This window comes from Tachysurus vachellii, chromosome 8 (assembly GCF_030014155.1).
Source record: "Tachysurus vachellii isolate PV-2020 chromosome 8, HZAU_Pvac_v1, whole genome shotgun sequence".
NCBI lineage: Eukaryota > Metazoa > Chordata > Actinopteri > Siluriformes > Bagridae > Tachysurus > Tachysurus vachellii.
Window position 1 is genome coordinate 28,856,502 of NC_083467.1, and position 25,000 is coordinate 28,881,501.

Below are 25,000 nucleotides of genomic sequence, written 5' to 3' on the forward strand. Positions count from 1 at the left end.
ATTTTATAATGCAATGCTTTGTACAAATGAGATGTGTGTGAGATGCTGATTGTGTGTTTGTTTGTGTCTCAGAGTCTCACAGTGCTTTGGGATCTGAACCTGTTGTGGTGCAAAAACAACAAAACAAGAGACTCAGGCAATGAGCAGAAACTATTGTGTTGTGCATTTAGAATAAAACAGTAGTCACATGTTAGCATATTGCTCAGTTCTCCCATATAATGTACACGTGGCAATAACGACGTGATATTCTGAGATTATTTTAATGCCAACGGTGACAAAGAGCAGAAAACGTGAGCAATGAAATGTTGGAATAATTCTAATGGAGGGAAGACAGTGGAGGAATAATGACCCTATTGGTCCAGCATACAGAAGTGAAGGTGTTTCCCGTTACGTCATAGTTTAGCACAGCCTCGCGCAGCCTAAGGGTTTCCCTGTGACACACACACCCACAGCACTGTAACACAAACATACAACACACACCCACAGCACTGTAACACAAACATACAACACCACAACACACACAGCACTGTAACACAAACATACAACACACTCATACAGCACTGTAACACAAACATACAACACACACCCACAGCACTGTAACACAAACATACAACACACACCCACAGCACTGTAACACAAACATACAACACCACAACACACACAGCACTGTAACACAAACATACAACACACTCATACAGCACTGTAACACAAACATACAACACACACCCACAGCACTGTAACACAAACATACAACACAACACACACAGCACTGTAACACAAACATACAACACCACAACACACACAGCACTGTAACACAAACATACAACACACTCATACAGCACTGTAACACAAACATACAACACACACCCACAGCACTGTAACACACACATACAACACCACAACACACACCCACAGCACTGTAACACACACATACAACACCACAACACACTCCCACAGCACTGTAACACACACATACAACATCACAACACACACACACAGCACTGTAACACAAACATACAACACACACCCACAGCACTGTAACACAAACATACAACACCACAACACACACAGCACTGTAACACAAACATACAACACACTCATACAGCACTGTAACACAAACATACAACACACACCCACAGCACTGTAACACAAACATACACCACAACACACACAGCACTGTAACACAAACATACAACACCACAACACACACAGCACTGTAACACAAACATACAACACACTCATACAGCACTGTAACACAAACATACAACACACACCCACAGCACTGTAACACACACATACAACACCACAACACACACCCACAGCACTGTAACACACACATACAACACCACAACACACTCCCACAGCACTGTAACACACACATACAACATCACAACACACACACACAGCACTGTAACACAAACATACAACACCACAACACACACACACAGCACTGTAACACAAACATACAACACCACAACACACACACACAGCACTGTAACACACACATACAACACCACAACACACACAGCACTGTAACACAAACATACAACACCACAACACACACAGCACTGTAACACAAACATACAACACCACAACACACACAGCACTGTAACACAAACATACAACACCACAACACCCACAGCACTGTAACACAAACATACAACACCACAACACACTAATAGTAGACATAATGCTTTTATAACAAAACTAGAACATCTCATCTGTCAAAAATGAAAACCTCTTACTTTAGTTGTGTGTATATAGACAAAAACGTGCACGTGTGCATAGTAAAAGCCCTAAAAAAAACGACCCGCTCAATAAATGTTGGGACAGCGCCATCTAGTGGTAGCACAATAACTGGCTCTAAATCATAAACTAATCTGTTCAGAAACTATTGAAATGTCTGATCATAATTTTGCCAAACACATGATGATGATGATGATGATGATGATGATGATGACGATGATGATGATGATGATGTAGAAGAAGCAGGTAGTGATGATGATGTAGAAGAAGCAGGTGGTGATGATGATGATGATGATGATGCAGAAGAAGAAGGTGGTGATGATGACTGACGTGGATTTAAATAAACTATAACTTTTGATGGATGAAGTAACGGTTAGGTGGAGGTGCAGTAGCCTAATGATAAATTCTAGATACAAAAACTGTCTATGCTAGTTTGAAATAATAAATTAATTGAAAATAAATAAATAAATAAATAAATAAATAAATAAATAAATAAATAAATAAATAAAAGGTTTGTGAGTTTATTTATATTATATGAAATAGTTTTTTTAAATAAAATAATTAATAAAATTTACAATTGATTTATTTATTTACCAAAAAACTCATGTCATATGTTGTTGTTGTTCCTCGTCACGTGTCTGCCCCGCCTTCGTCTGCTCCTCCCTGTCACCACACCTGCTCCTTATTATCATCATTGTCTTGACTGTATTTAAGTGAGCCGCGTTGCTGAATGCAGCGCGGATCATTAGTTACGTTTCCCCTCGTCATGTCTAGTCCTTGTTAAATGTAGTCATTATATTGTTTCAGTTATTGTCATTTCTGTCTATGTCTTCTTTATTTATTAAACCCCCTTCATTTGAAGCTATCCTGCATACGGGTCTGTCTTCTTCCATCCCCGGTTGTGACACACATATATATATATATATAATATTCTAGATAAATTCACAATAATAATAAAAATGTAGATGCACAATGTAACATTAATTGTTTTCTTGTGGAAAAACACCAGCAGTAGTAGATTTGTCCTGTCCAGTGTTGGCTCTGATTAAATATTAATATTCATATAGTCCTCCTTCAAAACTCCATACATTTTAAATTCTTTTGAAATACTAATTACCTCCTATTTAAATGTTTTAAATTATTTAACATTTTTATTTACCTACCTTTTTAAATGACCTTTACAAGCCTGTGGTCCAGTTATCACTACACTTACTGGTCAAAAACTGTGCAGCAAACACATATAGTGGCTCGATGGGGCATAAATCGTACTGTACCAGGACACATAACACACAGACAGGACACTTAATGACAGGGTCTTAAAATGTATCCTGTAGCTGTCAATATCTTGGTTTACATCAAATAATCAACACTGGCGTGTAACAGAGTGCAGACATGGTGTTTAGGTATGACATAAAAAGTAGTGTAGTAGCTTATATGTCAATGCTCTCGAATTAATCAAGAACTAATGTCGACCTTCTGAAAGGAACGGAGTGAAATCTTCAGATAAAACAGCAGAATTAATCATATTTCAGACTGTTATTCCTGACCGAATGAGTGTTACCTTAATTTTAGTCTATGGTGATCATTAGAGATGTAGACAGGCATACAGCAAATGTACAACTTTACTACCTGAGTCTGTTATTACACTCATAATGTCCAGTAATATCAAGTCTAACCTAACAAGCTACTGCATACTGCGTAGGTACAGTAGCTAATGTTTGCTAGGAAATCTGTCTAGTTACTGTAGCTAGCATCACAGTGCTGTGCCTGTCTGCATCACTAGACTCCATATTCTCTCTCACCCTCTCATCTTCTACCTCTTATCCGAACTACCTCGGGTCACGGGGAGCCTGTGCCTATCTCAGGCGTCATCGGGCATCAAGGCAGGATACACCCTGGACGGAGTGCCAACCCATCACAGGGCACACACACACACTCTCATTCACTCACACAATCACACACTACGGACAATTTTCCAGAGATGCCAATCAACCTACCATGCATGTCTTTGGACCGGGGGAGGAAACCGGAGTACCCGGAGGAAACCCCCGAGGCACGGGGAGAACATGCAAACTCCACACACACAAGGTGGAGGCGGGAATCGAACCCCCAACCCTGGAGGTGTGAGACGAACGTGCTAACCACTAAGACACCGTGCCGCCCCAGACTCCATATTGTTGTACTTAATATATACAAATTCACTGACAAACAAAAGGACCACACAAATTTTTTATTTGACCATGAGTAAGCAAAAGGAATATACCGTATATACACAGAAACAGTGAATAGAGAATAAAGCGGTGTACCTTGTGCATGTTTTTGTCACGTGTACACCACAGATATACTACTGAAATCTACACTGATTCATTTCATAGCAATGACTGTATCGATGAGTAATTGTTCTAGGAATAGTAAAGTTCTTTAGCTTTAAATCTGGCTCGGTTTAAATTTTCCGCCTTGACCGAGTTTGCTCAGGTCAAAACTGAAGCTAGATTTTAGCTATCAATCAATCAATCAATCAAATTTTATTTATAGAGCACTTACAACAGCCAAAAGGAGCACAAGGTGAAACAACAATAAAAAATAAAATCAATAAGAACACAATGAACATAAAATAGCAGTTGAAACAGGGTCTACATGTTAAAAGCTTGTGTGAATAAATGAGTTTTCAACTGCGACACTCAGCACAGTGATGGATTGTAAGTGTGCTGGAAGTGTGTTCCACAGCTTTGGTCCCTTGATGGCAAATGACCGGCCTCCAAACTTCTCATATTTGTATTTGGGAGTGACCAGAGAGGTCCAGAGGAGCAGAGAGATCTGACTGGTTGGTAGACCTTTATTAATTCTGTGAGTTAGGCCGGGGCCAGATCATTGATGGCCTTAAACACAAAGAGAAGGACCTTATACTCCACCCTAAACCGCACCGGAAGCCAGTGAAGCGAGTGGACGACAGGGGGGATGTGTGAGCGTTTGGAGGTGTTGGAGAGAAGACGTGCTGCCACGTTTTAATAGCTAGTTAGTTATTATTATTGTTGTTTATTTGACAGGGACAAATGCATAAAACATTGCTTTATAAAATACAAAGTAGATGTCATGCATACAGGTTTATAGCCATGACTTATTTGCAACCCCTGTCCCTGGTTATCCCTAGTGGATGTTAGCTAATCCATCAAGCTAATCGCAGAATTGTAACTATAAGAAGCTGATGTACTGTAATGAAAATATACTAGTAAACAGTAGTCGATATTTATACTTAAAACAATATATTTCTGCATACGATGCTCTCCGGACCTCTGAGGCCTGCTGTAAGTTATTCATCAGGATCGGAAAGTTAACTTACAGTCAATCGTTAGGAAATTTATCTTGAGTTAGCTGACCTGGTTCATGCCATCGCTTTGTTTTTAAGTCAAAGCCGGGCCTCAGGTGTGTGTTGGAAGTCTAGACCGTGTTGCCTCCACAGAAATGTCAATCAACTAAGTCGTTTTTAATCATCAAATAACTTACAGAAAGTTAAATGCATTTTTTGTTAAGAAAAACACTAAGGTTGATGCAGGACATGTAAGAATGACAGAACTCGAGTACCAAAAGTGATTCGTTAAGATGCCGAGTCAGACTTATCAGACTTGCATTTTCTTCTTCGCTTTCAAAGTGCAAAATTTCAAAGCGTACCAAAATGTGTTTCTGTAAACGACGTGTGTGTAAACTGTCTTCTCATAGTGTCATCGATCATAAGGGATAGTCAGAAGCTGTGTGAACTTTTTGTGTCTTAGTTCGAGCGTGTATCCATCATCATTTTAAACTAAAGAGGCGTGCTTTCTTTTTGTCAGTGACATTTTGGCTTCACTCTAAATCCTGATGTTTGTCCCTAAACGCAGTTATTGTTTATGAGATGCTTTACTCCAGATGAGGCTTAAAAGCTGTGGCCGATGGCTCAATGCTCAATGTTGGCTCTCTGACAGTCCTGGGATTTGAACTCAACCTTTTGAAATGAACAACAAAAAATCTCAAATATGTGCAGAAAAAATTGGCTTCTTGAATATTGGAATAAAAAAAAGGCACTTAAGGTTACGTTTTAAATGGTTGTTAAGTATTACTAGAAATATACACATACATAGCATACAGTAGGATAACAAAGTATGTACTTGATATGGATCTATATAATACTAATATTACACAGTAAACAGAAAATGTACGGGCGGGATTCAGGGGACTCAGATGGAGCGGAATAAGATGTGGGAGTTCTTGGTCTTTATTCGTATTCTGCCGTTTCTCCTGTAATCTATAACACAGAATAGAGAACGTTTGCAATTAGGAGCAATACGAACTTTACTACTTACAATTAAAAGCTAAGAAATAAAAGAACAGAAATAAACGTGTTTATTCGGTGAACGAAGAGACGTGCCTTTCATGCAGGTTTTCATGCACATCCTCTTGTGGACAAAGTTGTTCTTGTTCCCTCCGCAGCCGCTGTAGTGGAAGGCGTGACAGCGGCTAGTTCTGGAGTTGTAGAAAAATCTCCTCTCCGTGCCGTCGCATTCGCCCTTGTCGGAAAAACTCAGACAGTATTCAGGAGCAACAAATACTAAAAACAAAGAGAGAGAAAGAGAGAGAAAAAAATTATAAAATCAAAAGAACAACAGACAGAGAAACAACCAGCGAGAGCAACAGACAGCGTCAAAGACAAACAAACAGACAGACAAACAGAGTGACAGTAAGACGGCGAGCATGATAACAAGCAGAGCAATACACGAAAAGAGAGCGACAGACTGAAATGGATTGATAGAGGGACAAAGAGGGTGACAGACAGAGCTAGAAAGAGCAACAGACATTAAAGACAATGACAGACAGAGCAGCAAAGTGACACACAGTGACAGACGGAGGATAAAATGACAAACGCAGACAAACAGAGTGATAAACAGCGAGAACAACAGACAGAGCATTAGAAAATAGAAAAAACAACAAGCAGAGTGACTGACAATAACAGAAAGAAAAAAAACTGACTAAAAGTATAAACAGAATCTAATCTAAATGACAAACAGAGTGACAGAGTGAAAGACAGACAGACAGACAGAGTGGTAGATAGACAGAACGACAGGCATGCAGATTGACAGAGCAACAATCGACTGAGACTGAGTAACAGACACAAAGAAAGAGAAACACAAGTTACAGACAGAGACAGACAGATTTGACAGAGCAACAAGAAACAGACAGACATACTGACAAACAAATGACAGACACAGACAGACTGACAGACAGAGAGACAGAGAGAGAGAGAGAGAGAGAGAGAGAGAGAGAGAGACACAGCAACATGCACAAAGAGTGATGGACACATCCAGACAGACAGACAGAGTGAGAGACGGACAGAGCAACAGGAAATAAGATGAATTCTGTCTGTTCACCTGGTTCCATGTTGGACTCCGGCATCGGCAGCTTCAGAGGCTGTGTGTGAGACGAAATCTCGGTGTGAACGTCTGAAAGCAACACACACTTTCATCAGAAAAATGATTGACGCCGCAGCGTTCCATGTCAGCCATTTTAATGATGTCATAAAGGTCTGAAAAGTGTCATCCTGATGGGTCTTGCGGTTATACCAGGAACACCTACTGTACCAGTTGGAGAAAGACCATTATGATGATGGTATGATCACACATCATGTAGTCACGTACCTGTACCACTCATAACGACCGGCTGGCCGTACGATTCTATCTTCTCTTCAGCCTTCGGACCGTTTTGTGGTTCCTCGGTGTCGTTACCTGCTGATATAAAAGAAAAAACAAATCATTCTCCTTTAATTCATCTCCATCTTCTCTTGTTTGTATGAAGGCTCTTGGTGATTTTATTTCCGATCGGCTGCCATGTGTTCTAGAAACTTCATCCCTTCTGTCCAAGCAGATTCAAGGTATATTACATACTAAAGCTTTGTCAGATCTTGAACTCTTCTGTGTTCTTCTGTGATTATATTAGTGTCCTTTTCTTAAACATCAAGAAGAGCAATAAGTAACAAGGCTGATTAAAGGGAAAAGAACAAGGTGTTGAGGTTAATAGAACAAGGTGGCATACAACAGTGAAATGAAGGATGTGTAGGGGAGGGGAGGGGAGGGAGGAGGGGAGGGGAGAGAAGAATGACTGGAGGTTTTATCAGGATATTAAGACTGAACCACAGCCAAGACTCATACCTCATATTTAGAGCAAAGGTTTTATTGGACAAATTACTTAAAAAACATTAGGCACAATAATCTTGGCTTGATTTCTTTCCATCATTATTCGTTATTCATATTTGATGTTAGCAAAAATATTTTGAAATCATGATAAGTGTTTGTAATGAGACCAAAAACTATTATATATACTGTATTTGCACTCCTATTGTTTAGACTGCGAGACACACGAACACACAACCCAAGATGTCCTTTTACACCACAGCAATTTGCCAGTGGCTGTAATACATTATAACGCAGGACAGTTATAACCAGTTATAACTTTTTAACCATTTTTTTTATTTAACATTTATTATTTAGTGATGTAAAACATTCACAGTTTCCTGTTATCGCTCATGTTAGAGCAGGTACCGACAGTCAATCCATCTTCAGACTTACTTTTGTCTCTGGTTTATAGTTAAAAACTAACAAACTAATAAAACTAATAACAACTTTACAATAGATTTAAAAAAAAAACAATTTATTATCAGCCTTATATCAGGCCCTATACAGTATATAAGCTGTTACTATGGAAATTATAACATGTTCTAATGAGCACATGAATATAAACCCGTGATTGAGGGACCAGAGCATAAATAAATACATACGCTGGCATCGGTCCTTGCATTCCTTAAGGGTCTTGAAGTTGTTAGCGTTTCCGAAGCAGCCGCCGTAGAAGAAGCGTCTGCACTCGTTCACCTTGCTGTCAAAGAAGTAGCGAGGTACGAGGGCTCGGCACGGGCCCGGCTCGTCCCCGAGATGACACGGACTCTTACTGGCTACAGAAGACAAATAAATTGCTTTATGAAATGGTGATTTAAATAGAACAGAAACTCTTCTTTTTTTACATATACAGTACATTACAGCACAGTAAACTTATTTCTCAACATATCCCAACTTTATTAAGGGCCAAACAGTGACAAGCTTAAACCAACAACACAGCAGCTTAACCACTTGGCCCATTGGTGGCATCTTGGTGGACCTGGGGTTTAAACTCATGACCTTCTAAACAAAGTAATCCAACACTTTAACCAGTGAGCTACACACTTCCCTAATTTAATTTTGATCCCTGTTTGTCCTACTTTAAAAAATGGCTCGGCCAAAAATGGCAGGGTCTTCCATAAGTTTTCACCCCCCTTTGACCTGTTCCATATTTTACAGGGTTACAACCTGGAAATGAAATCTTCTTAATTGAAATGATATAGAATTAATCTGCACAACATATTGCATTATATTAAAATGTGAGAAAAAAGTTTGCCAAGTAGTTATAGTTTACACCATGGTTGCTCTCAAACCTTTATTCCAACAGCAAAAAGTTGAATTATGCTCGCATCAGACTAGAGAAACATTTTCTCTACCATATACATTACCATGCCTTTTTAAATGAGATTTTATACAGCCTTATATGTTATAGCTGCCTTTTCAGAGCTTGGCAAGTTAAATCTCAGGGAAACCTAGAAATCAAAATGATTTCACGTGCGTGAAGAATTACAGTACACTAAAAAATATTTTTTACCCTAAAAAATACCACCTTTAATTTCCTGGCTGTTCGTTTGCTCGAGACACTCAGCAGAGAAATCTCCCACCGCAGGGCGTAACGTTCGTGTCGGGTTGATTGATGTAGTTTAATTCCAGCTATAAGGACGTAGCCACTTCATAACATCTCAACAATCATTCTTTTTGTTATGCAAAATTTATTTGCAGGAGCTGCTAATTAAAATATTTTGCTGGAGTGGATATCTATCAGGATGTCAGGCAGCCTCCGACCTTCTCAGAGTATATATATAGTATAATATACTAAAGTGCTGTGTCCTTTGGAGACTTTTTTCTCTCAGCTACATGCTGTGCACTGAAATGAGACTCAGCTGAGACCGCCCTAACCAAATCACCAATGACATTTGGATTTATAGTTTGCAACCTGACCTAGGACACAATATTATTAAGCAGCAGCCTGCGATTCGCTACAGCACCTACTCATGCTAAGCAGAATAAAACCAGATATATTTATCAAACATGTTGCATATTTCCCAGGGCCCTTTTCACAATATGAGTGAAAGTGACGTGACGTACGGCTAGGTACGGTGATCCATACTCAGAATTTGTTCTCTGCATTTAACCCATCCAAAGTGCACACACACACACACACACAGCAGTAAACACACACACCATGAACACACACCCGGAGCAGTGGGCAGCCATTTATGCTGCGGCGCCCGGGGAGCAGGTGGGGGGTTCAGTTCCTTGCTCAAGGGCACCTCAGTCGTGGTATTGCCGGCCCGAGACTCGAACCCACAACCTTAGGGTTAGGAGTCAGACTCTCTAACCATTAGGCCACGACTTCCCACCATTCGGCCATATTATACACCACTCTGACATTTGTCTCTGAAGTAAAATTGGCTACGGATAATGCTAGCACAAAATTATGAATCTACCTATTCATAAACCCAATCTAGAGCAAAATAATATTGAGGATTTGGAAAACGTAATGCACGTCCTGCTATTTGTTCATACCATGCTTCGTTAATTTATTCTCCTAGCTAGCTAACATTTTCTCTTTTATCGTTGTATATTATTTGTACTTAGAGGTCAGAATCTCTTCATTATCTGATCAAATATAGACTCAGAGTGTCTTTCTGCTACTATAAATTAATTCATTAGCATAACTGCTAGATGGAAAGCCGGCACGCCTCGGCAAATAAACCCGCTGGATAATATTCTTGATGAAACAGACTGTACAGCGTACTTATTCTCAGTACTTATGTACGATTTTATAAATTAAATTATAAATGGAAATCCAACGTTTGGGAGTATACAGTACACGTGTATTTGCTAACAGGTGGGTGTAAATGACAGGGTTCCAGACTCGGACAGGCTCTCTCAGATTAAATGTAGATTAAAGAAATATCTCTTTAGCCAAGCGAACACACAATACAGTACATATCATAACCTTGTGCTCCAGGAGATCTGATCAAATGCATATTATCATCTAGTGTTGGTTAATCTTATAAACTGCAGCTACGCTAATTCTTCTCCGCTTTTTTCAACCCGTCCCGAGGTATCCGGTGATGAGGATGAGGTTCACTTTTGAGTCTGTTTCCTCTCAAGGTTTCTTCCTCACCACAGTCACCTCATTCACCTCAGACTTGTTCATTAGGGATAAATACAAACACATTTGTATATAAATCTGATATTAATCTGAAACTTTCTTATGTTCTGTAAAGCTGCTTTGAGACCATGTCCATTGTTAAAAGCACTTTTTATGCAAATAAAATTGAACTGAATTGAATTAAATGCAGGGGGCACGGTGTCTTAGTGGTTATCACGTTCGCCTCACACCTCAAGGGTTGGGGGTTCGATTCCCGCCTCCGCCTTGTGTGTGTGGAGTTTGCATGTTCTCCCCGTGCCTCGGGGGTTTCCTCCGGGTACTCCGGTTTCCTCCCCCGGTCCAAAGACATGCATGGTAGGTTGATTGGCATCTCTGGAAAATTGTCCGTAGTGTGTGATTGCGTGAGTGAATGAGAGTGTGTGTGTGTGCCCTGTGATGGGTTGGCACTCCGTCCAGGGTGTATCCTGCCTTGATGCCCGATGACGCCTGAGATAGGCACAGGCTCCCCGTGACCCGAGGTAGTTCGGATAAGCGGTAGAAGATGAGTGAGTGAATTAAATGCTAATTGTTTTTTTTAACCCAACCTGTGATGTTGTAAACATGTAGCATGTAGCTACTTCTTTTATTGGGTATTTTTTGCTTGTAGGTTTGTGTCTCACAGAGTAATCCATATGTTCCTAATTATCACATCACAAAGCATTTATCGTAGCTAGCTCGAGCAGATTAAATGATATCGTTCAGTCAGCATTTGTGCTGCTTAAGCGCCTCGGACAGATTCAGTGAAGCGATAACTAGCCACATCTACAAGTAATACACAGAGCGTCGTAGGAATTGTGCAGGAAAACAAGGTTATGTTTCTGCACCACCCCGTTAATGGAGCTTATAGTCTCTTTGTGTGTTTCTGAGCATTTCGCTTTTGCACTCACACAAACATGTTCAATGTTGCATTGCAAGATAAAGGCACCTAAGTGCAAAGCAGATGAAGTGTGTCACTCCTCATGGCTCACACACGGGTTCTTTTGGGTGTATTTCAAACCACGGCCACTAGATGAAGACATTCCTCCTCCAAAACTGTGTTCTGAGGCATTAAAAGCATAAAGTGTTCATCTAAAAGAATGAGAACATCTCTCCCAGTGACCAGAGGGAATTATTATTCTAAAGTCCTCTCTGAACAGTGAGGAAGGGTTTGGAAACTTGTCACTCATCAACCTTCACATTCCACACTCCGTCGTATACGTCTAATTAAATAACATCGCAAACGTGTCATTTAACACACTGCCGTCAAAGTCACTGTGGCATTAGAGTTCTGCGGATGCTGATGTCAGTGAGTCATATCATTTGGCTCAGCAAACGTTAGAATCGACTCTTTGATTCTTTTACAAAAGACCAAAGACAAAAAAAATGTTCTTTTATTTTAAACCAGCATGCTTTATTTATTTATTTATTTATTTGTTTGTTTGTTTAGGTTTTTACCAGTAATTATTCTTTTGTGCCTGAAAATAATGAGAGAATTTTAACTTGTAACTGCTCACTTTGTTCAACCAATAAAACTTCATCCAGTCATGTAGAGCTTATTGTATTATTCATCCATCCTCGGTATCCATTTTATACTAGATTCTGAATCATAATACTGTCTCATACACACACACATACACACTCATACACACACACACACACACACACTCACACACACATACACACACATATACACACGCTCATACACACACATACACACGCTCATACACACACATACACATGCTCATACACACACATACACTCACACACACACACATATACACACGCTCATACACACACATACACACACTCATACACACACATACACTCACACACACTCATACACACACAGACACACACATACACACGCTCATACACACACATACACACGCTCATACACACACATACACATGCTCATACACACACATACACTCACACACACATACACACACATACACACGCTCATACACACACATACACATGCTTATACACACACATACACATGCTCATACACACACAAACACATGCTCCATACACACACATGCACACGCTCCATACACACACATACACACGCTCTACATACACACATACACATGCTCATACACACACATACACATGCTCCATACACACACATACACACGCTCCATACACACACATACACATGCTCATACACACACATACACTCACACACACTCATACACACACATACACACACATACACACGCTCCATACACACTCATACACATGCTCATACACACACATACACATGAAAGGAAGTCCTTTTTTGATGAAAAGGAAGTGTTATGAGAGTTGGAAAAATGAGGTGGAAATGTGGATGTGTGTCACAGAGCTGGAAAAAAGAAACAAGCACTGGCTATCGCGCTATCGTTAACAGGGAGAGCGCGAAATGCTGCTTTGGAAATATCCGCGAATGATCTAAACAAGGATGATGGTATGAAGACCATTCTAGACAAGTTGGACTCTGTATTCCTGAAAGAAGAAAAAGACCGCCAATATGACGCGTATACGGAGTTTGATCGTATCACACGAGAGCACGAAATACCGATGGCTGATTACATCATCGAGTTTGAAAGCAAATATAACAAGCTACGCAATTTCAGCATGACACTTCCAGATGCTGTACTGGCATTTAAACTGCTCGACACAGCGGGTCTCGATGCTAAAGATAAACAGTTAGCACTAACCGCTTGCTCAACCCTCACATTTGCGGACATGAAATCTGCTCTGAAACAAATTTTTGGGGAAAATTACATGCGTGGAAGTCACTTTGATGGTGAGTCTGCATGTTTCACTGATTCTAATAAGAAAGAAAACAAGCCACGTCTACAAATACCACTGAAAACGCAGCCAGGAACGAATCCTCTCGATAGATATGGCAGGCGATCTAAATGTGCCATCTGTCAGAGTACATATCACTGGGCAAAAGACTGCCCTCACAGAACTGAACAGGCAAAGCTGACTGAGGATGTAGAGCAATGCAACATCACTTTGTTTTCTAAAGAAACTTTGTCAAATGCAGAAGTGTTTATGGTTGAATCACTTGGGTCAGCAGTTATTGATACAGCCTGTACTAAAACGGTGTGCGGACAGAAATGGTTTGACCACTACGTCAGTGGACTAAAAACAGCAGAGTTAAAAAAGTTGAAATGCACAGATAGCGCAAGAGCTTTCAAGTTTGGTGATGGAAAAGTTGTACACTCTACAAAACAGGTTAAGGTTCCAGCCATTATTGGACAGACCAAATGTTACATTGAGACTGAAGTAGTCCCAGTTGATATCCCTTTGCTTTTGAGCAAAACATCTTTAAAAAGAGCAGGTGCTGTACTGGATCTTCAGAATGACACAGCAATAATGTTCAAACACCCTGTGACTCTTGAGCTTACCTCATCAGGACATTACTGCATAAACGTGATGGATCAAGACTCCTCCTGTGATGCAGAGAAATGTAGTAAAGATGAAGTTCTTTTTGTGACAGAGAACATGACTTCAAAAAAAAAGAGAGAAGTCCTAATAAAGTTGCATAAACAGTTTGGACATGCCACTGTGGATAGGTTAAAAAAAGCTGCTGATTAGTTCAGGTAATCATGATGAGGAGTGCATTGTTATCTTAAAGGACATAGTAGATCACTGTGAAACATGTGTGAAATACAGCAAGCCCAAACCTAAGCCTGCGGTGGGACTGCCTATGGCCTCAAGTTATGAAACAATGAAACGGTAGCAATGGGCCTGCATGAACTAGATACAGGAGTGTGGTATCTTCATGTTACTGACCACTTCACTCGCTTTAGTGCTGGAGTTATAATGACCACCAAAAAGGCAAGTGAAATTGTAAAGAGCTTCATTCACTGCTGGATTAGCATACATGGTCCACCTAAAAGACTGTTTAGTGACAATGGTGGGGAGTTTAACAATGACGAAATGAGGTGCATGGCAGAAAAGTTCAACATTGAGGTGAAGACTTCTGCAGGATATAGTCCATGGAGTAATGGTCTTTTGGAAAGACACAATCAGACGCTTACAGATATACTAATGAAAGTGAAAAATGACAACAGATGTGACTGGAAAACCGCCCTGGATTGGGCACTGATGGCAAAGAACTCAATGCACAATGTCCACGGTTTCAGTCCCTACCAGCTTGTACTGTATTTGGTCAAAATCCAAACATACCATTAGTCCTTACTGACAAACCACCAGCTCTGGAAAGTAGTAGTACAAGTACTTTGGTAGGACAGCACATATCAGTTTTACCTGCTGCAAGGAGAGTGTTTACACAGTCTGAATGCTCTGAAAGAATCCGACGAGCTTTGCGTAAACAGTACGACCTACAGATGAGAGATATGAGACTGGTGACAAAGTTTACTACAAGCATGCAGATTGTGCACAGTGGAAAGGCCCAGGTGTCGTGATTAGCCAGGACGGGGCAGTGATTTTTGTAAGGCATGGAGGTCCTTATGTTCGTGTGCACCATTCTAGGCTCCGAAAGACAGATGAAAATCACACAATACAGGAAGATGGAGATGCAAAAGAACAAGACATTGAGAACAGTACTGTTTTACAACCTGCAGTTTTAACCAGAATGGAATACGACGATGACACTGATAGCATGGAGAAATCACAAGCAAATGTTGAAGGTGAAACTGATGAACAAGATGACACACTGACTCAGTCAGGAGAAGATGCGAGAAGTTGTACTCCTAAACTGAAAGCGGGACAAACCATTATCTTTACAGACAGAGAAAGCGATGAGTCATGAACAGCACAAATTCTTAGCAGAGCAGGAAAAGCAACAGGAAAACACAAAGACTGGTACAATCTACAGTACACACACCCAGAGACTGTTGAAGGTGTTACTGGGTCAGCTGATTTAACACTAGTGGATGACCTTCAGATTATTACCCCAGTCACCACAGTACAAGGTAATCCACACCATGAAAATGAAACCGAGCTGGACAACTGGAAAAGTAACTGTGTGTTTAAGGAAGTAAAAGATGATGGTCAAAAATGTATCAGCACAAGGTGGGTGTGTTCAGTCAAAGAAACACCTGATGGCATAAGTGCCTAAGGCAAGGCTTGTCGCAAGAGGTTTCGAAGAACTAAATGTCAGTGACCTTCCAAAAGACTCTCCTACTTGTGCTTCAGATTCTCTAAGAGTTGTTATGGCAGTCATATGTCAAAGGAAATGGCACCTAAACTCAATTGATATCAAAGCTGCTTTTCTTCAGGGAAAAGAATTGTCTAGAAATGTCTAGATTCGTCCTCCTCCAGAAGCAATGTGCAAAGGAACGCTATGGAAACTAAACAAATGTGTGTACGGCTTGGCGGATGCTTCTCTGTACTGGTACAATAAAGTAAAAGATACTATGCAACAGCTGGGAGGTCATGTATCACAGATTGACCCTGCAGTGTTCTACTGGCTTGACGACAACGGTGAGTTGATTGGAATCCTCACCTCTCATGTTGATGATTTTCTGTGGGCTGGTTCGGAAACGTTTTCTTCTTTGGTCATCCCACATTTGAAAACAGCTTTTCAAGTTGGCCGTCAAGAGAGTGATAGTTTTAATTATGTGGGAATGGAAATCTCTTCTGGAAATGGAGAAATACATGTGCATCAAAGCACATATATAAATGATCTTCAACCTTTTGTTATGGATCCAATCAGAGCTGTGCAACGTACAGCTCCACTGACAAACTTGGAAGCTGACATGCTGAGGTCTAAAATTGGACAAATCCAGTGGGTTGCTAGACAGAGTAGACCAGATATAATGGTCAGACTTTGCATGATGTAAACAAGCTTATCAGAAAACTAAAGTCAGAGAAGGTGACTTTTAAATTTCAGAACCTGGGGAAAGACAGTTCCTTGAAACTTGTTGTTTTTAGTGATGCCTCAATGGGAAATCTTCCGGATGGTGGTACTCAGGGTGGCCATCTAATTTTCTTGGTGGGAGAAGATGGAAAATTTTCTCCTATCTCCTGGCAATCTAAGAGAATCAGAAGAGTTGTCAGAAGCACTTTGGCAGGAGAAACTCTGGCGCTCACCGATGGCATTGATAATGGGATGTGTTTATCTGATCTTTATTCAGAAATTACAGCAGGTAGCATTGCCTTAAACAACCTGCCAATTATCTGTGTAACTGACAATCATTCTCTTTTTGATGCTGTGAAGTCCACAAAGTCTGTTACAGAAAAAAGACTTCATCTTGAGATCAGCAGCATAAAAGAACTAATCCACTCGGGAAACAGCAAGCAGATCCTTTGGTCTGCTACAAAGCAGCAACTTGCTGACTCTCTGACCAAGAAGGGAGCTTCTACTTTGTTACTACTGAAAACCCTTAGTGAAGGTGTATGGGAACATAAATAAGTTAAACATAAATGTGAAAAAAAGGATAATGATCTCTTTAAAGAGATGTTGCTGTTATTTAATTTTGTTAAATATGTTCACCTCTTCTTTTTAGGATAATGTTTTCTTCCCCTCTTTATAAAAAAATGTATTTATTTATTTATTTATTTTTTTAAGAGGGAGATTGTTAGTTTGATATCCGGTCCTTGTGGGGGCGCTAACGGGGTGGTGAAAGCCTCGTGTTGGGGGCTTGTTGATGTTTTTCTTGTGGAAAGCAGTTTTTGTGTGTGTCCTGTGTTGCGGACAATAAAGTGGAAAAGTAAAAGGAACTATTTGTTTGTTGTCATTCGAGTTAACAACACGCTCCATACTCACATTAACACACTCAAGCACACATTCACACACTCATACACACATTCACACGCTCATACACACACGTACACACGCTCCTTACACACATATTCACACAATCATACGTGATCCATACACACGCTTTATACACACACACATTTACACACTCCATGCATGCACACACATTCACACTTCATGCACACAGACACGCACACACACACACACACACACACACACACACACACACACACACACACACTCCATGTTCATTGACATTATTTCCTGTCCAATGATACTAAATGAGGATGAGCTTCACTTCTGAGTCTGGTTCCTCTCAAGGTTTCTTCCTCATATCATCTCAGGGAGATTTTCCTCACCACCGTCACCTCAGGCTTGATCGTTAGAGATAAATGTTAGAGATAAATAGGGACTTAATTTTAAACTTTACAGTTTATATTCTGTTTATATGTTTCTGTAAAGCTGTTTTGAGACAATGGCCATTATTAAAAGCACTAGACAAATCAATTTAATTGAATTGAAATTCACACTCTGGAAATTTAGGTTTTGGGAAACCCACAGTGACACTGGGGCAAAATATAAAACTCCACACAACTCAGGGCTCAAGACTGTACACAAAACAAAAACACACAAAAGTGTCTACACTTTATCTTCATTGAAAAAAAAAACAAGATTTAAAAGCTTTTAATCCCATCAGAATCCCATCAGAATCCCATCTGAGCTTTATACACATTAAACATCAAAAGAATCCTTGAGTAACTTTTTATTAAAAAATTCCAGCTTGGATCAGATAAACTGCTCTAAAGCACAAACACAGTGTCCACGTTGAAGCCCTGAGCCTGAATTTTTTTCTCTCTTACCAAATGACCGCTAAAAGAAACGAATCCGCTTAGACGGTTTGTTCTTTCCCCAGCCACGTTTTCAATTTAGGAAATGATGCATTGTGAGCCAGAAAGTCCTGTCTGTGTGTAACTTTCCATTTCTCTCAATGAGTTGGCTGAAGGTTTAATCTGAGACAGGATTATGAGAGATGACTCGACGCTCTCTGTTTCACAGTGATTAGCACGATGACGTCTCGGGTTTTCCAGAGGAGCTGCAAGGCCATGCGTCATGATTCACTGAACCACAGAGCTGGAACCGAACTCATGTGACACTTTGCACTTTTATTTTCTGTAACCAAGCAAAAGAGTCAGATATTTTTGAAGCAGGCTCGCTTTAGAAGTAGACGAAAATCAGAGTGAACTGTATTTCTAAACTGCTGTGAAAAACCAGAGAATTTACTGAAAGTGTGAGCGATCAACAAAACAAGCACATTGTAATAAACATTTCAAATTATTGCACTTTTTAGCCGTTTAAACATATGTATACACAGAGCCGATCCTGACCTCCCTGGGGCCCTAAGCAAAATTCTGCTAAGGGGCCCTTCTACCTGACCCGTAAGCCATGTAAACCATTTGCCACACATTCACACTTGCACTGGCAGCACTCACTCACTCTCTCACTCTCTCACTCACTCATTTTCTACCGCTTATCCGAACTACCTCGGGTCACGGGGAGCCTGTGCCTATCTCAGGCGTCATCGGGCATCAAGGCAGGATACACCCTGCACGGAGTGCCAACCCATCACAGGGCACACACACACACTCTCATTCACTCACGCAATCACACACTACAGACAATTTTCCAGAGATGCCGATCAACCTACCATGCATGTCTTTGGACCGGGGGAGGAAACCGGAGTACCCGGAGGAAACCCCCGAGGCACGGGGAGAACATGCAAACTCCACACACACAAGGCAGAGGTGGGAATCGAACCCCCAACCCTGGAGGTGTGAGGCGAACGTGCTAACCACTAAGCCACCGTGACCCCCTGCACTGTCAGCACCACACAGCTAATGTAGCTAGTCAGATAGAGACTAGAGACAGAATCACATCAACTTAACTTTACTGTTATTTGCTCTTACTGACATCAAACTTGAAGAGAACACAAGTTTACCTGATTGCTGTTCTCGCAGTTTACTCTCATCTTTTCATGGACAGATGTATAGCTCCGCTTCATATTGTCACCTACACAGTAAACATTAACACGCGCTGTAAAATGAGGCAGGGGAAGGCGGGGCCTTACGTAATTTGCGGGGCCCTACGCGACTTGCGTAGTGAGCGTATAGGGCCGATCGGCTCTGTGTATACATTATGTATAATAAGACATAATGTGTATATATGGCTTTTAAATGTGGCTTTTGTAATGTTTAGCAATGCTGAAACAGTTGATTCTTGAAAAAAAAAATAGCAATAAAATGAAATATAATAAAATATATTGCCAAGAAAAAAATATATATAAAATAAAGTAAATAAATAAACAAACAAATAAAAAAAACATTTAGGCCTAAAACATAGTTCTGCTCCTTTTTATATACTACAACACAAGCCATGAGTAAATGCATTGTTTCAGCAGAAGTTAAGGTGTAAGTTGAGGAAAGATAAAGACACGTCGATGTTTTCCCTCGATCGCCTAACAAGCAGCAGAGGTCCAGGAAAATATCTCGCTGCTTCTTTAAAGTTGTAAACAAAAAGCTGTAAGCCTCGAGAATGAAAAGTTCTAACACTACCATCCCAGCAGGAAAAATGATATAAACTAGTCGTTTCTTTGGATGTTTTAAAAAAAACGCTTTGGGGAGAAGAAAAAAAAAGATGGTCAAAAAAAAAGAGGTAATCACTTCAGTTTATCTGGCGTCTCCACAGCTGCTTTTTAAAGTCATTAGCAAACACAATAATGATCCGACTGTACAAACTGCTGCTGTAGTTTACTGATTAAATACATTTATATTCACGCTTCAATCATGACAGGATTCTGTAAATAAATCTGTGTGAGGTAACTATGAAAGGCAAGAAAACACTCTCACTCACTCACACTCATTTTCTACCGCTTATCCGAACTACCTCGGGTCACGGGGAGCCTGTGCCTATCTCAGGCGTCATTGGGCATCAAGGCAGGACACACCCTGGACGGAGTGCCAACCCATCACAGGGCACACACACACACACTCTCATTCACTTACGCAATCACACACTACGGACAATTTTCCAGAGATGCCAATCAACCTACCATGCATGTCTTTGGACCGGGGGAGGAAACCAGAGTACCCGGAGGAAACCCCCGAGGGAGAACATGCAAACTCCACACACACAAGGTGGAGGTGGGAATCAAACCCCCAGGCAAGAAAACAATAATGATCAAAAGTGTTGCGATCGGATGCACGAAGATTCCTTTTTCATAATCAATTAGTACTTATAAAATAGTTATTTAAAAAACAATACAAAATTAAATAATAAATAGTAATTTAAATAATAAATTAGTAATTAAAAAGTTTTTTTTTAATAATAATAATAATAAAATAATACATCATAATTCAAAAAGTAAAATAATAAATAATCATTTAAATAATAAATTAGTAATTAAAAAGTTTTTAAAAAATAATAATAATAATACATAAAATAATAAAAAATTATTTAATAATTAAAAAAAATGTTGAATTTAAAAAACAACATTATATTTAGGATATTTTCTTTTATTAGTGCAGGCAAATGTTAATGCTCAGCCCTATTATTTCCAAAATAACAAAACTCTGTCATATTACATTATGTATGAAGTAAAATTTAGGATTAAAAGTTAAAATGCACCATTTTGGACAAGCTGGAATTTTTTAATTAAATTGAAATGACTTGGTCTGAACCTGACAACATACAGCCTGGAAACTTGTGTCCATCAACAGACCATAAATAAACCAAATTTACTGCAGGACTCAATGGGAACGGAATTTTTTTAACATCTGCCTCGCTGCTTTTTTCATCCCGACCGTGACGATGACGTTTCCAGCCTGGGGATGCCAGCCTGAGTGACTAACGGTATAAATATAGATGTTTCTAGAACAAATTTTCATAAATTTGTACGATTTTTAACCTTTCATGCTGTATGTGACTATTTAAAAGGTGACAAGGTCAAACCAGTTCATGTCAGGATGTGATGAGGACACGTCCCTCCGCGTAGGAACCCGAGTCACGACTCCTTGAAGTACCAACTCTTAACATGCAGAATATCCATCAAGCTGTGATTCAGCACTGAAATGATTTACAGCTCTGAATAAATGGGTTGTGCTGAAGTAGTTTATACCATTAGAGACAAATGCTCTGCCAGGAAGTCCAGAAAAGCATGTTTTTTAGTCTGTCTTTTTTATCTGAATGGCAAAAGAAATCATAAATCTTCCTTCGGCTCATCATCTGGACTCCACTTTACTACACTGTGCTTTTACTCAAATGTTGTAGAGCTTTTTCCAAAAAGAGAACAAACATAACAGACAAAAGCTGCTGTGAAAGAAATTTTAAAAACGATCATGTGGCGCTTGTAATTTTACACACACACCAAGTCACAATATCTTTTTAAATAAATCTCACACCATGAAGTTGTCATGGAGGCCATATTTGTTCATATATGGACGTCTTCAAATAGGAAAAAACGCTTTATAGAAAATATGTGTTTAGTTAGCTAACCTGAGCTTGTTTCCTAAATGCTCAGAATATTCAATATACATGTTAGTTAGCCAGGGAAAATAAGATGAGGTCAGCTCAAAGCCATGCCCATCTGCCTACTCAAAGCCATGCCCATCTGCCTACTCAAAGCCACGCCCATCTGCTTACTCAAAGCCACGCCCATCTGCCTACTCAAAGCCACGCCCATCTGCCTACTCAAAGCCATGCCCATCTGCCTACTCAAAGCCATGCCCATCTGCCTACTCAAAGCCACGCCCATCTGCCTACTCAAAGCCACGCCCATATGCCTACTCAAAGCCACGCCCATCTGCCTACTCAAAGCCACGCCCATCTGCCTACTCAAAGCCACGCCCATCTGCTTACTCAAAGCCATGCCCATCTGCCTACTCAAAGCCATGCCCATCTGCCTACTCAAAGCCATGCCCATCTGCCTACTCAAAGCCACGCCCATCTGCTTACTCAAAGCCATGCCCATCTGCCTACTCAAAGCCACGCCCATCTGCCTACTCAAAGCCATGCTCTGTGTGGCTGCTATAAAGGCAATACTCTACTGAATAGTTATTTTTTTATACAGAATTAAAAATCCAGTTGTAAAATGTAACCTAACATGCGCTAAGTGACTGTTATTGCATCATAAAAAATAAAAGCCAATCGTCTTCAGATATGCAAATGAGTGTGTCTGGAACGATTTGTAGATTCATATTATCTTGATATCATGACATGGCTCGAATTAATCAGTTAGTCCATCAATAAATGATCAATTTTCAAATATAAATATTTTTGTCAACAAAAAAACAAAAACTTGATCCAAAAATAAATATATAAATAATAAAAATTCTTTAATCCTGAAAACATTCAGCACGTCGCAGGAATACGCTTCCTCATAGGACCATCATTTATCTACAGATTGATCCAGATGTGTTTCTAGCAGCTAAACTATGAATATTGTATAAATGAATAACTTTAGAGTGCAATATCCTCTACTGAATGATAGCTTGGATTATAACGAGCTCTCGCTTGTGCAGCCTTTCTAAAGATACTCGCTTGACTCATTAATCTTTACGATCTAATTACGTGGAAATGGGAGCTGCCCTCGAGTGAATCGATTCATAAACTCATAAACGCGGCGTCACCGTGTTTACACACTGACTCCTAGGATGGCGTGTTATTTTATTGGCCTTAAGATACTGTTATCTCAGTCAGCGTTTCAGGGTGGCTGATAATCCGCTGTATCAGACTGGAAGGTCAAACCTCTCACCACAGCTGACTAAGTGGATTACGTAAACCGGATATTTCTCTCAGAAGCGCGTGACCTCGGAGATGGGATTGTAGGGAATATACCAAATTTGGAATTTATTTTTTAGGCAAATTAATGAAGTGAAAATGGAAATTACTGACTAAATCTGTACAGACCTCTCTTTAAACAGGACTTTCAATAAACTACAGAAAAAAAAATTAATTTATGACTTAATTTACTCCTGATCTTGAACTACTGTTGTGTCAGTCAGCTTTATAGTTGGGTCTTCATCAGTGAACGTTTGAAGACTTCAGCAGGAAGGAAAAGTCTGTAATAACTCTGACCTATTAGTTCCTCAGGAACTCTTGGCTTCACAATTCCACTGGACTACAAACTGTTTTAGAAATGACATTATTTACATTAACATTATTTACATTAACATTAGTTACATTGACATTATTTACTGTCCAGTGTCACTAAATGAGGATGAGGTTCACTTCTGAGTCTGGTTCCTCTCAAGGTTTCTTCCTCATATCACTCACTCACTCACTCATCTTCTACCGCTTATCCGAACTACCTCGGGTCACGGGGAGCCTGTGCCTCAGGCGTCATCGGGCATCAAGGCAGGATACACCCTGCACGGAGTGCCAACCCATCACAGGGCACACACACACACTCTCATTCACTCACGCACTCACATACTACGGACAATTTTCCAGAGATGCCAATCAACCTACAGTACCATGCATGTCTTTGGCCCGGGGGAGGAAACCGGAGTACGCGGAGGAAACCCCCGAGGCACGGGGAGAACATGCAAACTCCACACACAAGGTGGAGGCGGGAATCGAACCCCCAACCCTGGAGGTGTGAGGCGAACGTGCTAACCACTAAGACACCTTGTCCCCCCATATCATCTCAGGGATGTTTTCCTCACCACAGTCACCTCAGGCTTATTCATTAGGGATAGATGTTAGAGATAAATAGTGACTTAATTTTAAATATTAAACATTAAAATTTTTATTCTGTTTCTGTACTTCTGTAAATCTGCTTTGACACAGTGTGAATTGTTAAAAATAAACTGAATTGAATTGACGTAACAAAATTGTTGTCTCGTGATCATGACTTCATTTTCTCGTGATCTCTGCATCAGAACAAGCGCAGTGACACGGCATCATGGATGATCGCATTCGCTTTTACTTTGATCCGAGACTCATTCAGACTGAAACAGCTCTCTGTCCGTCAGCGATTGACGACTTCCTCGTAAGTGGACTTAGGACTTCTGTACCATAATGTTCAGTAGATATAATAAATTTGCACACCCTGGTTAAAACTGTAGGTTTCTACATCCACAGATAAATTACAAGAGAATCTATTAAATTACTGCGATATTTGAATATTAGGATGATAGTTGTGTTGTCTGAGATGTG

The 25,000-nt window shown here is 40.1% G+C and overlaps 1 protein-coding gene across 1 annotated transcript in view; it reads right to left on the minus strand.

Annotated features, from left to right (window-relative positions):
- Positions 1–3,961: 3,961 nt before the first annotated feature.
- tfpia (tissue factor pathway inhibitor a) overlaps positions 3,962–25,000 on the minus strand; it is a 45,244-nt gene continuing 24,205 nt past the window's right edge. Inside the window, exons 3-7 of the mRNA XM_060877130.1 lie at positions 8,549–8,719; positions 7,413–7,502; positions 7,146–7,217; positions 6,149–6,328; positions 3,962–6,025 (exon numbers count right to left, since the gene is read on the minus strand). Coding sequence (XP_060733113.1) covers positions 5,958–6,025; positions 6,149–6,328; positions 7,146–7,217; positions 7,413–7,502; positions 8,549–8,719 — 581 coding nt within the window. The 3' untranslated portion in view covers positions 3,962–5,957. The remainder of the gene's footprint in view (positions 6,026–6,148; positions 6,329–7,145; positions 7,218–7,412; positions 7,503–8,548; positions 8,720–25,000) is intronic.